This window comes from Bacillus rossius, chromosome 5 (assembly GCF_032445375.1).
Source record: "Bacillus rossius redtenbacheri isolate Brsri chromosome 5, Brsri_v3, whole genome shotgun sequence".
Taxonomy (NCBI): domain Eukaryota; kingdom Metazoa; phylum Arthropoda; class Insecta; order Phasmatodea; family Bacillidae; genus Bacillus; species Bacillus rossius.
In genome coordinates this window covers 25,029,225-25,045,436 of record NC_086333.1, presented here as the reverse complement: position 1 = coordinate 25,045,436, position 16,212 = coordinate 25,029,225, and the positions used below count along the sequence as shown (strand labels likewise).

The following is a 16,212-nucleotide window of genomic DNA, read 5'->3' as shown; positions in this document are numbered from 1 at the left end:
ATAAAATGCCAACATGAAGGGGCGAGCCCATGGAGGCTGTGTTCCAGCTGGGCAGCTGGCTGCAGGACACTTGTGTGACAGCTGACAAGGAGACGCCAGGTCCGGAGCTGACTTCATGGTGAGTTATTTCCTTTGTATCGGCAATTTTCGGACACGTCCATGTGACGACAGACCAGAAGGAAAACTATTCTGTAAAACTGCATCGAACAGAGAATTGACTAGTTTGTGATAAGAGCATTCTAACAAAATAACTTATTTGATTTTGAGACTGTTAAAGTTCTGGACCTCAAGTGGCAGCTGTGCGTTCTGTGCTTTACCTGAGGTGCTGGAACAAGGACTATTAATTATTTTATTTATCTCCATCCTCCTGTGAGAAGATCTTAAACATCGAGGTGAATGTGAAGCCATCGTGCACGGAAACAAGTGACCACTTGGGTGCCACCCAGGCTACACTGGACCAGGGCTGGGATGGAACCACGTCTGCCCAGGACTCTCCTTACAGAAGCCACGCCGACGTAACTCACGCGGGGACTCCAAGGAGCTCGGGCTGTCGCACTCACCTCCAGGAAGAACGCCACCACGGCTATGCCATCTGGATAGGAGTAGGCGTTCGTCACGTTGCCGTACTCCTGCTTGAAGTGAACCACGTGCGCCTCCATGGAGTATCTGACGACAAACAGTAACAACCATCCGTCCCATTTCCTCAAAATACAGATAACACCCTAGCCTTAAGCTCGGTAGCTTGGCGGAGGATAGTTGAGTAACCACCTTCCATAGCAACACCCACAGCCAAGGTGGGACTCAAACTCACTACTCCATAGTGAGCAGTCAGTAGTGATGGCCACTAGGACATAACCAGGTGTATTTATAATATCAAGTTGCTGTATCATGTCACTTTAAACTAAGTTCTCTATTGTGTGTGCAACATCGTATCCTTAACGGATCTTTACTGTAGCCTACACTTCAGCTGAAATAAAATGTATTTCCACTAAATAATAAGTTAATACTTTTGGTCCTTCCCATTAATCAATGTTAATTATTAAACTTTGATACAAAGTTGTTTAAGCACTATGTATCAATATTAGGCCATAAATTATAATTTCGATAAAGTATTCAAGTGTTAAGTTTCTAATAACAGTTCATGAATATTTAACAACTTAATTATTTTAAACGGTTTATTGTTTTAAATAGTGTTTCGTTTTAGATTTTTGGGCTCGGAGCGTTACCATTGAGATGAGAATGAAATTTTTAAGTCTAAATGACATGCATATCTATTGTGATTGTTTCAGAAGATGGCAGCAAAACTGTAAGTGAATTGTTTAAAAGAAATAATTTAACAACAATTCAACAAATTACTGAAACTTCAATTAGTTTTACGTCAATGAGTAGATTTTATGAAGCAAATTTAGAAAAATAAATTTTAATTTCCAATTTAAAAAAGGTTACCTTACGGATATACCTCCAAGTAAATTGAAAAATGAGCCTACACGGATTTTAAGTACCTTATCTGCGACAGGCAAAGTTGCTTTTAATTATATTCCATTTTAAATCACTGAACAACGAATATCTTTTCTGCTGTTAAGAAATAAAATTTAGTTTTTATAACAAATATGTGTAATGTACTCAAACTAGTTAAGTGATATTTTATTGATTGCAGTTTCTTCTTGAAAAAAATTTAATCTTTTATCAATATTATTGATTAATTTTATGGGTCGGCAGACCGCGGCTCGCCACATGCGGCTCTTTTCATAGGATCTTACGACTCTACAACACACTGTTTTGCTACAGCCATAAAAATTCCAAACAAAATCCAACGTCACACAAACACAAAAACATGTAACATTCTGTGCTCGCACCTACCATCGCACCACCTACGTGTTTTTTTTTTAATTTAAATATTTTTTAATAATTTTGGTTTTATTGTTTTTTTTCATAACAGTTCTACTAACGATTACCATAATGTTTTACATTTACGTGTTTTTTTCCCTTATTAACCTTTAATTTTAAGACTCTATGTTAGATTTGTCAATGAAATATTTGTATTTTACCTCTTTTTCTATTCATCTTAAAATGTCATGTATATACAGAGAAAATGCATGTTGGGGCTGTGTGTTTACTTCTACTTGGCTGATCTCACTGGAAAGTCTGCCGACCCCTGCCCTAATGTGCCTGGAGCATGGACAGTCGTGCTGACCTCTCCCCGGTGAGCGTGTGCTCGCTGCCCACGGAGGAGTTGGGGCCCCAGTGGAAGTGCAGGTTGGAGAACTGGTAGACGCCTCGCAGCGGGCCGCCGGACAGCGTGGCCGGCGTGGGCCAGTCCTCCACCGACACCTCGGCTGCAACACGCGCCACGGCACGACTCCCTTGCCGCTCCTTGGCATTGCCAGCAACACCTTTAGCCCTCGGCTTGCGGCGCTTAGTAGCAGGCATTCAGCAGAAGTTGCGTGAAACTGGAATGTGCCACATGTGGCGGATGGCGCGAACCAAAGTTCGCAAAGCCACAGGGATACTTCAAAGTACTAACTGTGTAGTGAATTTTAACCAGTTGGGGAGTATTTTCATAAAGTTCCTCATCGAAATTCAGGTCCAAAGTCGAGGTATGGCATTTTTTTTTCAAGTCTTCTTCGCTTTTATCGGAGCCTTTTCACTATTTATAGTTTTACATTTATTTCTGCAAATCGAATGATTCGATAGACGACGTACCTGCTCCGGCAGCTATTTCTAGCGGGGAGCCAGAAACTACGTGTGATTCGCTTCAAGAAAAATACTTTAAAACACAATTTTGGTATATTTATCACGCACAGCAATATTTTAAAGAATTCTACGTTAAATTTCGTGTCAGAATTTTGTATTATCAATGTATTTTCAACATGAGTACCCATATATGTATTTGCTCATTACTGAGGTTAGATATCACACATCTCTAGCGAGTACGAAAAGGCTCTATCACGTTTTTTTACACATGTTAACATCTTAGCGCTTGGTATACAACACATTTGGCATAAGTAATTTCGTGAATGTAATGGAAATGCGTAAGAACGGAACGCCTGCGCAGAAGTCTCAAAAACCTCGTGAAGATGGTGGGCCCACATAATACATTCGTATTGTTACGAACGCGAGAGGCAAAGCCGCGACGCGCGTCAGGTACCTGAGTGGCCAAGCGGCCCCGCACGGCCACTGACGTTACGCGCGCATACCTTCGGGTATTAGGACGACACAGCCTCACCAACCCTCTGCCCCAACGCCCTTCTATATCCTCATATATCCCTTAGCGGCTTGGGAATTCCGCGGGCTTACTGAGGCCACCACATGGAGTGGCGTGAATTGTGCGCCGCTGTTCTGGATGCTTCGAGCATCAGGTCGGCCCGGGATGATGCGACACGTCTTAACCACTCCAGTCAGTTCCAGAAAGACGGCAAGAGTTCAGAACAGTTGAGTGAAGTGCGAGTTCGGTGAGAAGGACCAGATACATCCCACCCCCCCCCCCTCCTTAGCGAGTGGGGCGCGACGTGGAGCGACGGGACCGTGCGTGTGAGATCAAGTAGCACGATAATGTGTGTTTGGACAGGAGCTGGTGGTCGGGCTTCCTCGGAAGCGGTCGGGCGTCATCGGTTGCGCGCCGCTTCGACGGAAAAGGAAGTCGGCCATCGTTCCCCCAAAAGTACGAGACTATTCTGTTTTAGCCTGGGAAGGAGACCAGCGAGAAAAAAAGGCATGCTTCGAGTCGATAGAGGCAGAACTGGGACTTCTCCGAGGCAGGCCGCTGCGCTGCTTGGACACCGCTCGCCGCCCTACGCTGTCAACGTCGTGGAATTGCTGCTTCCTAGAGACCCGGCGGACTTCATATTGGTGAGACCTCTACATGGTATAAACATTGATAGAGACAAGAAAATGAAGATAGTGTAGCTTTGGAAGCATAAAACTCTGAATTAAAGTCTCAAGTTAGAAGTCGTAATAGGCGAGTGCAAAGGCAATATCCAGGAGGGCGAGCGAGCGGGGGCTACAGAAACATTAACAGAACTCAACACGTAATTGCAAACACTGACGTCGACAGAGAACTCCCTACGTAACGAACACCGGCTAACGTACCACCGTCACAAGATATGTTGCTGTATGAACACAGGTCACGACGGGGATAATAATAACGGGGAATATGTGTGATTTGGGTGACGGGAAAACATTTTATGGACATAATTAAAGCTTTAAACCAACTTCTACGGATATTGCATAAGTTATGTACACGATCGACAATATTGTTCAATTGTTTATAATCTTTATGTAAAGCTCACCCAGTAAATATAAGGCAAACACTTGTGTGATTGATGATGTATGCGGCGTAGTTCGAGCCGAGGCAGGCGACTTGATTAAGGGTGTTGCTTTGATAATTTATCAGATTGTTCATTTTTGTGTGTTTTGTGTTATAGCCGTCCACGACGAGTATTCAAGCCCACCACTCAGGGGTGCCGCTTCAAAATATCAATGTCAGTTCGTGAAGGAGATGAGCTATTTGTTTGTTAGAACCTTGCTGTTAATAAAATGTTTTTTACGAAATCCTCTGGGCACCTAATTCTGACACACTCGCATCCGTTCTTTCTTGCCTTGTTAGGGTTTTCTATTTCTCTAGTGAAACTTGCGACACTCTGTGGACTTGACAGATAATTAGTGATTTGTGAACAGACCTTATGTGTGGTGATTTAAATAGAAATGTAAATCTCAGTATCAAATAAAACTGTATAAGATTAAACAGGCTATCCTTACGAACCCGATTTTCTTCACTCTAACATTATTGGTTTCAGAAGTAGGATAGGCCTAATTAAAGGATTTAGGATTCATTTACAGTGATTAAAAAATAATAATAAAATCGTAAAAAATTATAATTAAAATTTTCGATGTTGAAATTATTGTTAAGAATGGTAGTTAGTTTTGTGTATAGCTATAGTAAAGTTAGTGTTAGTTTTGAGTAAAAGTTTATGTTAGCTCATAGGTGAAGTTGTAGTGTAAGAACAGTACTGACAGGGATGGATTAATTGTGTATGTGGACAAGGAATATGGCTGCCGAAAAAATTAAAAACATAATGGCTCTTTAGCCAAAATAAAAAATAGAATGGAGAGTAACCAAGAGGAGATGAATATAAAAATGAACAGTAACCAAGAGAAGATGAATATAAAAATGAACAGTAACCAGGAGAAAATGGAGAGTAGGCTGGATTAAATGAAGAGTAGCCTGAATGAATTGAAGACCATCCCAGGAAAAAGACTTGAAAAGTGAAATGAAGAGTGAAATAAGAAACAGCCAGTAAAAGGAGAAGAATTCCATGAAGAGTGAAATTTAAATAAATAAGAATGGCAAAGAGTAAATAAAACAGGCAAAAGAATATTTGCGGAACGAACTGGTGGTGGTGCAAGAAGACTCGAGCACAAAGTACAGTGTTTAAAACAGAATCAAGCCTAACATGAAGAACAGGTGGCAAAACAACTAGCTCAACTCTAGCAGGCCACCGGACAGCGTGTAGCAGCTGGAACTGATTAATGCCGACGAATGATCAAGAAGCTACAGCTGCTACGAAACAGAGGAGTTCTTCCGAGGAAGTGAAGGTGAGAGGCACTGCAAACAGCCTCCCAAAATTTAAACCACCGCCTTTGATGGCCAATCGTCGTGGGCTGTCTACAGGCTACAGTTCAAGGCAGATGCTGAAGTTATGGCTGGGGTGAGGAAGAGAAGGCTATAGCACTTGTCCTGCCCCTGCGAGGATCTCCGCTCGAACAGCTTCAGACCATTCCATTTTCTGAACAGAATGACTATGTTGTACTAAGTTAGTAGAAGCTATTGAGCTGATGTATGATTATTTAAACATGAGCGAGATGTATAGAACGATCCTCAAGACATGAATAAAGCGATCCTTTGCAATATTCCAGGAATTCTAAGCTGGCATTGAGTGACTCATGCACCTCGCTTACCCAGGAGCACCAAAAGAGTTCTGCCCGCAGCTACCCACCAGTCTTTTATAGACGAACTCAGAGATGCGGAGGTTAAGCAATCTCTTCGTTTGGCCCAGCCCAAGAAGAGCTGCGTGGCCTTGGTCCATGCCCTGGGAACCGAGGCATCACGCAGTGCCTCAAGAAACACAAGCATCAAGACTAGGAGAGCTGGACTGGAGCCCTAGAATGAAATAAATGCCATAAACGCCACTTATGAAGTCGATATTCTCAGAGCATTGAAGAAGCTGCTGAATGATACTTCAGGTAACCATATCAGAAGAGCAGGAGGACACCCGCGGTGCTTCGTCTGCAGTGAACCAGGGCCCATCCAACGGGACTGTCCGACACGCAGGAAGACGTCGCAGCATGAAGAGAAACAGGAATATATACAGGAAAAAGAGCAATAGCTGTTGTAAGGGCGCTCATGCCAGCTCTACAGGAAATAGTAGCCCCTAGGTATTTTCTGTATTTCGTAGAGGCCATGGCAGATTGTTGCTCAATGGATTGATCCATGGCAGACAGTGTTTACTTACCGTTGACACAGGGGCATTTGCGTCTATAGTCATCGACCCGACTACAACACTAACGATAATAGTAGGCTTCCTATTTCAAAAACGTTGCGACGTTTCGGGAACTGGCATCAGTTCCCGTCATCAGGCACAAACAGGCTGATCAGTGAGCCGCCTCCTTGCTCGAGCGTGTCCGAGTGGGTGTACCTGTGAGACCGGTGTTGGTGAGCGTGGCCTCTACTCTCCGGTCCCAGTAGCCTTGGTAGACGAGCGGCGGCAGCTCGCTGCTCAGCGCGCGCTCCTCGGGCACGTCTATGGGCGACTGCATGCTGCCGTTACACATGGGGAAGGTGCGTGGCCAGGTGCGCGGCCCTGTAACAGTGCGCACACTCCTCACAACTGTCCGCACTCTTATCTCAGCACCCACACAGTCATCTTCTATACTCATGCACGGCACATTCCGTCACTCTGTAGTCACGAATGCCCTAACTTCCGAGGTGCTAGATACTTTTCATCGTGTGAGTAGCCAGCAATTGAAAGTAGTGCAATTAATTAAATAAGGCTTTGATTAAAAATTTTAAATAGGTAACCATTTGTTTATATTGGTTTATATACATACAAGTCAGTATAAATAAAACATATTGTATTTGTATCGGTTCAATCGTGTAAAATGACTGACAAAACCATGGACAACCCACACCTTAACTGTATCACTATATTAAGGAGAAGATTTGTTTTGAAAATTTTATTTAGATTGACTAATATTATTATACTGTTCCTGGTGTTTTACTGTTTTTATTTTAACATTTTACTGTATATAGGTATAATACCGAGCACATTTGCACAAAATATTTTAACAATTTTTAGTATATTTTTTTGTTGCTCCCCATGGGGAACTAAACTAACATTGTATCCCTGTACATTAGTTTCAACTTCAATTCCTTGAACCATATGCGATGCCGTCTTTTCCCGCTGCGAGCGCCATGCATGCCTGTTGCCAAACACTTGCTATCAGTGGTTCAAGGTCATATGGTTATCCCTCACACTGTCGGACCCCACGTGTTCTAACCGAAGTAACGGCACATGTTATCACTATGCCTGAGCGCGCATGTCTCTAGGAGATAGGGCGCACCAAGCCGCCGCTCACACGTCGAGCGCCACTTGGGGGCGTCGTGCCTCAGTCGTACTACCAATGTTGAACTGGGGTCCAAGTCTACTGCCAGAGTGGCTCCGTTATCTCAAGCCTTCCTCTGCAAGACAATATCCTGCATGTCCTGTGGCTTTCGTTTTAACCATCCACCTTTTATTTACTATCCTGTCCAGTCTATCTTCAACATAAAAAAATTATAAAACAATTTGGTTTTCTTGTCATTTTTTCCCTCCCAACTTACTGGAAAGTAATTTATTTTCAAGCGACTAATTTCTATGTGATGTAGTGATCCCTTTGTAATATTAGTTTCTTGTCTTTTATAATCGTAATAGTTTTATTTTTTATTTTCTTTTATCTATGTTAGTTGCCTGCGAAAACTAACCGCTTTCTGTTTCACCGGTTTAATACCGGTTAAGGCACCCACCTGCCTAGCTTTTGAACAGCGTTGCAGAGTGTTTGAAAGACACGTTTTTACAGAAAACCACGGAAAGTTTTTTTAATCTCTTTTTGTATAAAAAGAACACATACTTCAGACAATGAATAGCTTAAAAAACTAAACAGCTTTTCAAAATGAATCGTGCATCAAAAAAAAAATCTTTAGAATCCCTCAACATAGCTAAAAAACTGCGTTTTCGGATGCCGTATCTTACAAACAAATAATGGGATGTATGTGACATCCTTATAAGGTCATGTGCTTGACCTTCGTACACACATTGCATCAATAAGTTATAAGGTCACCGCATTAAATTCCTAGACGCACGAGTACAACTGCGGCAGGTTTTGCACTTGGTTGTCCATCGCGTGGCACGCTCTCGGCCGTAGACCCGCCCTAGCCTTGTGTACGCGTGGCGAAGTGGACCCCCTTCCACTCTCGACAAAGGTTGTGCAGTGTTCAAGTGCGGTTTTGAGAGGAGAGGGAATCGCTGGATGTTACCGGATTGCTTTTGTTCGATCTCGCATCATAATGTTCAGCTGCTTCCTTTGAATATTATATATAGTAGTACATTAAAGTGACTCCTGGCGATGAAGGCGTTTTGAGGTGTGAAGTGCCGACCGCCCTGACATCACGGCGGCCATCTTTGATGACGTCACCATTGCAGTTTTTGTTACGGTTACCATATTAAATTATGACATCCCGTCGGCCATCTTGGATAGAATTTACCTTGATCTTTGACTTTAACCTTAACCCCGGCAGCCATTTTAAATTCTAGAACTTTCCGCCATCTTGGAATCGAATCCCTCACTCTCTCATGTTGCACTTTTCATTACGGCCACCATATTGAATTCCTATAATTTTTATTCTAGAAAATCAGAGAAAATTATAAATTAAAATATTTAATTAACAAAATTTTAATTAAAAACGAACACACTTTATGGAGTTAGAAGCACTTGGTTCGAATCTGACGAGGTAATTCGATTAAAAATGGAGAAGTATCCTTCCTCCACGGAAGTCACCAGTAGACTGACTTCCCACCACTAATGCCAAGGCAGATATTACGCCAACCAATATGACATCATTGCAGCCATATTGGGTCGGCCGTCTTGTTGTCATCTGTTGGAGGTTACCATCTCATTTTCATCTGCTGGTGGGTGCTGTAGCTTGGCTTCTGGGATGTAGCCGTGCTCAAGGCGAATGTATCACCGATTTTTCGGTCGACATTGCAGTTTCCATCGTCAGGGTAGATTTACCTATTAAGGTTATTATTTTTTCTAACCTATGCTTAAAACTAAGTGTGTTCGTGAAGGGTTACGGTAGGGAAGAGTTTATGTGCGTCTCAGGCCTAAGCCTATATTCTCTACATGTGCAGGGTATTAGCCATGTAGGAGGGGTCGCATGCATCATGTGCTAGGAGGGGCTTAGCCAGCCATGGCTGCGATTGGTGCCATGACTAACTCCCCTCACTGACTATACTAGACTAAAACTAGAAAAGTTGGTCCCAGGTAAAACCTGTATAGACACAGGGAAAACCCTGTACTCTTACATGAGGGATGCAAAAGATCATGCATTAAAATCAAGCAGGTAGGTCACGGGAACAGAGAGATGGTTCTGGAAAAGGAAACTGCTAAGCGAGTGAGCTGGAACTTTGACATCGCTGTCCGCATTAGTTCGGTTAATGCTGGTTCATTCGGGGGGTAGAGGGTAAGCGACTTTCGTCGTTTCCCACTGGGCTGCCAGCAAGCCCATCTTAATTAACGAATATTAAAATATGAATTCTAACTTAACTAACACTACTGTGACTTCCAGCACTCAGCACTTCCAGCCTGAGCATGCCACACGTTGGAAAGGGCAACTTCAAAAGTGTTTATTTGCACTCAAGGGGTGGTCGAGTACCTGGCTAGACGACACTACTACTCTCCAGTGGTTATAAACCATGATATTCCAGCCGGCATGGCTTATCTAACCTACTGTAACGTACCACTGTACCGCCTATCAATTAGCATGCCACTCGTTGGTATTAGCGACTACAACGGTGTATATTTGCACTGAATACATCAGAGAGCACAGTACGATATGACACCTACTACTAATTATAGAATTATAACTTATTATAATTTGAGAACAGCCAGTGTGTGTTATACTCGTTTAAACGCTGTTTATTAAAGTATGTTGTGATTGGGCGCAATGCTGATCGAATGGGTGCAAGCATACTTGTGTTCAGTGCACCAGTATTTTTATTTTAGCATTGTACGTACACTGCCGTTCTCTGTGCTAAAGCATAGGCAGAGTTTTTGTCACAAGCCGGCACCCCGCGCGCGCCCGAGGCCGTCAGGCGACAGCTCGCGCAAGGCGACCAACTAGTATTGTTTGGAAGAATTCGTGCGCCGGAGCGCTGTGATTGGCCGCAGACTGCTCAGCCAATCACGCGGCGCTACGGCGGACGGTGCGCCAGGAGGGATTTCGGGCGTTTGTACTTCTGTTCCACGTCTGGGTTGTAATTCCCGAGAGAGGAAACATGTAGGTATGAACTATTTATGCATTGGTAATAAAATGCTTTGTGGTCCTAATATCTTGCAAATTCTCCAAATCGGTTTCGCGATGCAATGCTTCAACTGGGCAGTACACTGGATCAATGGCGATTCGAATACAGTTATTCTGAATTCGTTACAGTTTAAATATGTTTGTTTTAATTGCAGTTGCCCGGACAGGCGCTGCATACGTTATTATAGGACGTTGAGCGCTTTGTAGAGTAGAAGGTCATTTTTACTGCACCTCCACATCGCTTGCTTATATCTGAATATAGTGTGATCATTCTACCCTGAGCTTGTCCTCGCTTGGCATCAATATGATGACGCCAAAGCAGTTTCCTATCCCTGTAGACGCCTAGGTATTTAAACACGTCTTTATGAGGAATTTAGTCGTCAACAAACAAACGGATTTATGTCCTGCGTACTGCTGGAGGGAGATTTTTGCGGATAAACACTATCGATTATGATTTGGTTGTGTTTACTTTTATGCACCAGGTTGTGTACCACTGCTTAAACTCAGTTAGTGCAACCTGTAGTCTATTCGTGGCTAGCTGGAGGTTGTGAAATCTGCTATACAGTACAGTGTCGTATGCTCAGCAGCCTAGCTTGACTAGTCTGTGTTCAGGGCGTGGCATGTGACTGACATACATTTTAAATAGTACAGGGCCTAGGATACTGCCCTGTGTGACCCCTACTCTAACTTGCTTTAGTTCAGACCTAGCTTCTTCAGTGGTCCTGAAGGTCCTGTCTGCGATAAAGGACGCGACTAGTTTGATGTAGCAGTTTGGAAATGCTGCTGGGTAGAGCTTGTAGATTAGCCCCGCATGAAATACCCTGTCAAAGGCTTTCTCTACATCTAAAAATGTTGCAACTACATAGCCCTGTATGTTAAAGGCACTGGTAGTTTCGTCAGTGATACGTACAAGCTGGTGTACTGTCGAATGAGTGCTATGGAATCCGAACTGTTCATTTGACAGTAGGTGGTGTTGCATATGTGTCAGTTAATTCGGTGTAAAATTATACACTCAGTGACTTTCGACACAGTACTTAAGAGGCTTATCGGTCTGTAATTATGGGTCAGTATTTTGTCCTTGCCCGGCTTGTAGAAAACTATCACTTTACCTTCATTCCACTGGGAGGAAAAAATATTTATTCTGAGCATTGCATTTATGCATTCAGCTAAACATTCTAAGGCCTCATATGTTTGAAAACAACAGCCTGTATGCTTTCGTTACCACAGATTTATTTATTTATTTATTTGCGATATGAGTTCGCGGATATATGCTGGCAGTTCATCATGTACTAGCTTAACCTCTTTCCCTGGGATTCACTGGTTTATGCCGTCCTGGATTTTTGCTGTAAACTCAGTTATCGCAGTGTCTAATGTTTCGCGGTTTTCGATGTTAATTTCTACCGAATTAGTTAAATGTATTGTTATATAAGTCATAAAACTTGGCCTGTCAGCATTTTTGTAGTCGCCTGATTCTCGACGGTGGGTTTGATTCGAAGGATGCATCGTTGAAAATCAAGTGGAGAGGGAAATGGTCTGACAACATTTCGTGTACAACCTCAAGTTCGAATTCTGTTATGACACACTTGTTAAAAGCGATATTTAAAATATCGGGCCAGTTATTGATCTTAATTGAATCATGTATATGGTATTTTTTGAGCTGGTGGGTATAGAGTAGCCTACCATTTTCTGTGCACACCTGCAATTCCACTCTAAGTGTTTCGCATTAATGTCACCTACAGCTAGGAATCTCAGGTCTGCCCCATACGGGGCATCCAGAACCACCACAATTAGGGACCTACGTGGGATCGCATACATTGATATTAGTTTAATTTGTTGGCGGGTTATATTTAAATTTATTCCTATTGCTTCTAAATTTTGAAAATCGGGTAGCTAGCTGGCAAGCCGAGTGCTTAATACTGTTGTGGACTGCCAGACGGGAGAGGACCTGACCCTGCGGCGAAGGAGATTGTCCCTTGAGGTGTCGGAGCTGTTGCCGGCTCTAGTATCCGAGACATGATCCAACAGGTTCACGGAATGGGTGCAAGGATGCGAATATACAGCATCTCCGCACCAAGTGGCAATCCTCTGCCTCCACGTGGGCACTGCTTTTGGGGGCGGACCGTGGTGACTATGTTGGGATGGGTAGCCTGAACCTCTGGTCATAGCATCGCCTTAACTGAAGAGGACAATGCCGGACGTAACCCTGCCGCAGTGCATCCTCAATTGCATGTATAGGACCAGAAATGGTGGATTGGCTGAATCTGCGGGCAACAGCAGATGCGATTGAAACCTTTCTGGGGGGTTCGTCTGCCGAGCCCCGGCATCTCGGCCCCAAAGGGCCCCATAGTGATTGGATCAGGCCTATGGTAATGGAAGGACTTTGAAAGACGCCACTGTGTTTGGGTGCACCCGGGCTTAAAAAAGAGCTGTAAATGACTCGACTAGGTGCGATATGTTCCCCTAGTTCAATGGTCGGGGGAGGTACCGAGGCAACCCCGAGGCCCTCCTGCGCACGCACGCTTCGTGTTTGTCATTTCTAGTCAAGGCTTCTTGCGATCGCAAACCGGATAAGTTCAGGCACTTCCGGGCCTTAATCGGCTGTAAACCTGTCGGGCCGAGGTACGGCAGGTCGGAGGGTAATCCGAGGAGACGAGGACGTCATGTAGAGTAACTCTGAAGAGTGGCAGTCGGTTAGCAGCTGGCGAACAGTCAGCCGAATCAACGCCAAGTTGGTAGTAGTACGGGAAGAATCCATGAAAGATTGAACGGTGTCCCGCTGAGGTTTCCTACAAGGCCCTGGATTCTGAATGGGTAGGACTCTTTCTTGGTAGTGGTGCTCCGATCGCTTGAAGCAGGCTCCAAGGTTTCCCTAGCCTGATGCGGAGTCGACGTTGTGAGCAACGACACAGCTCCAGTACTAGCCTGGATAGCTAACAGAGGTTGGATAGGCTTCCACCAGACCACGGGTTCACTGGGTGTTTTGAGGGGTTCCAGCGTGATGTGGGAGATTAGGGAAGGCGCCAGCAGTGCTAATAAAGTCTTAGGGCACAGGACACAGCCAACTGTCTGATTAGCTGAGTGTGGTAGAGGGGCTGAGGAGGCGACTATGCTGGGTTGGTGGCCCTGGCCTCTGGTCGGCGCCGAAGCTCTAATCCCCTCCCAATCAACAACAGGGAGTGATCCCTAACTGTTCTGTATTTAAAAAAAGCTCTGGAATGATTTTAAAACTGAACTGGAAGTTACTCCCACACTACCCTTCAAGGGCGCATATTGGGATGGGAATGTTGAGAAATGCCGGCCGCAAGGTCGGAATATATCTGCCAGTGCTACTCCACCTCCTCTAGCGTCTCTGTCGAGCCTGTTAATGACATAGTTTCGAACAGTTAACCTGTCAGTTGGTAGTAAGTGCATTTCGCTTATCGCAGCTATTTTTATTTAATTCTTGTCCATGTGATTTATGGATTCCTGCGGTTTATTTTTAATACCGCTTGCATTCCAGAATTGGAGGGAATGGAACTTAAAACTACTGGCCGGGGTTGTGTCGCAAATCGATGCCTGATTAAGCGCTGCCAAGGTACATGTCAGCAAGCGCCACACAGAAGTCCATAGTTGCTCTGAGCTTGTCGGCCATGGATTTGGATGGGTCACACCACATGACCATCAGCTGGCACAGCGGTGCCAGGGCCATGTGCATGTGTTCGTTTGCCCAGATGGCCTCGTTTGTCTGGAGGGCTTCCTGCACATCCTCCAGTTGTAGTGTCTGGGCTCTAGTGGTAGGTGTTGGCTGGGCTTTTGGCAGCACTGGGGCCGCGTATAAAGCCATCGTTTCTGCTGCTTCAGATGCTGCCTGTCTCGGCAAGCTTGGTTCTCAATGGCTTGTCCTGGGCGGGCTGTGCGGTCCCGCCATTTCCATTTTTGGGCTCTCTGGGCTGGGTCTGCTGTCCGCGTGGCCGGGGGTTGTTGTCCAGCACCGTGTAGTACAGCTCATTGTAGCTGGGCCTGCAGTGTGGTTGCAGGGGCGTGAATCTGTTCCTGCCTGCCTGCTCCAGCTACTGACCGAAGCTTGGTAACAGTGAGTGCATCGGGGCCCAGGAGATTGGCATCGGTGGACCAAAGTACCCTGAGGAGCCTGGCTGCTGGGGCGGAGGCTGCACTGCTGCCTGCTTGTTCACCCGCAAGTCGCGGAGAGACTGCTGCTCACGCTGTTTGTGATGTGTGTTTGGGGGGGGGGATGCCTGCTTGTTTCCTTCTTGTACTCTTTGCAGCTCTTGTAATTTGAGGAGAGCTTCTCTTTGCAGTGAGCGCAATTTTTGAACTCCTGCTGGCTTACATGAGGGCATTCGTTCGCGCTGTGTGGGCCACTACACCACCTGCAAACGACTGCTGCACTGCAGCCTTTGCCAACGTGATTAAAGCATTGAAAATTGCTGCCTATTGATCATCGTATTCGTCTACGCGAATCACCATTCTGGCGAATTCGCTCAGTTCGTAGATTTTAACTGGTCTGAGTGACCTCGATCAGAAGTCCATTGCATTTTTGGCACTTTTGCATGTTCTCTAGAAAGCAGTGATTCAGAACAGGTAATTGGATGGCCGCGAATTTCTCCTGGACGAAGTCTGATGGTGTGTGGTGGTGTACACCACGTAGCACAAAGATCTTGGGAATCTCGTGTGGCTGGAGGAGCACTAAATGTTGGGCGCCGATGGCCTGAAGGTCCTTAACTGCCTGGAAGTATTCCTGGATCGATGCAGTGTTTACCAGAATTTGGTTATGGCCACAGTTTTGGCATGTGAAGCCCTGTGTGAGAGCGTTCTTCGGGGCTAGTAAGACCAACAGGGGCTTGATGTGCAGGGCCTCGGGAGCCGCCGAAGTTGGATGATGAGGAGGGGGTGGGGTCCGCCTCGCCGTCACTGTCTGCACCGGACATGTCTGTATGGGTACATTTCGCTCACTTGATGGTCACAACTTTCCCATTTTATGGAGCTGTTGTCCCCTGGCTTTGGGGACAATTGTCCTCAACATTTGGATTCACCTACTGACAACTTCCCCGGTACTAAGTTAGCAGCGATCGTGGCTAAGCTATAGGGTATATAGCTTCCCGAATGTAGCCAAACTCGTTAGTCGTCAATACAATACATATTCACTGCTTAATAACTTAACCAGCCTGTGCGCGCGTAGCACAAAAGCACCTTTCAGAGCTGTTTCTCTTCCGAAATGTTTACACTCTTCCGCGGTGGCCTGAGGATGTTACAAGTTCTCCTGCCTATAATACTCTCGCTGGAGAGGACTGTTTCCCGATTAGTTGCAGCTGTGGGCTAATCGCAGCATTCTTTCGAATTGTTGGCCTGTTGGTTTGGCCAATCGGAGCTAGGCTTCTGTGATTGGCTGGGGATGCTGGAAAATCAGTGGCCTTTTCTCTTCCGATTGACTGGGCTGTTTTGCCAACCAGAGATGGCCTGTCTTTTGTTAGATACAGAACTAGGTTTTGAGGTTTTCTGAAGAGTGGATCCATATTCGGCTTAATTTTTAGCCATCTTTTATATTTATGTTTGCGGGGTGTTTTAATATTTTTACTGATTATTGAATGTATCTT

General features: G+C 44.9%; 1 protein-coding gene across 1 annotated transcript in view; it reads right to left on the bottom strand.

Annotated features, from left to right (window-relative positions):
* The window catches only part of LOC134531654 (carbonic anhydrase-like), a 45,869-nt gene that overhangs the window by 10,937 nt on the left and 18,720 nt on the right, over positions 1-16,212 (bottom strand). The window contains exons 3-5 of the mRNA XM_063367421.1: positions 6,696-6,860; positions 2,195-2,336; positions 561-666 (exon numbers count right to left, since the gene is read on the bottom strand). Coding sequence (XP_063223491.1) covers positions 561-666; positions 2,195-2,336; positions 6,696-6,860 — 413 coding nt within the window. The remainder of the gene's footprint in view (positions 1-560; positions 667-2,194; positions 2,337-6,695; positions 6,861-16,212) is intronic.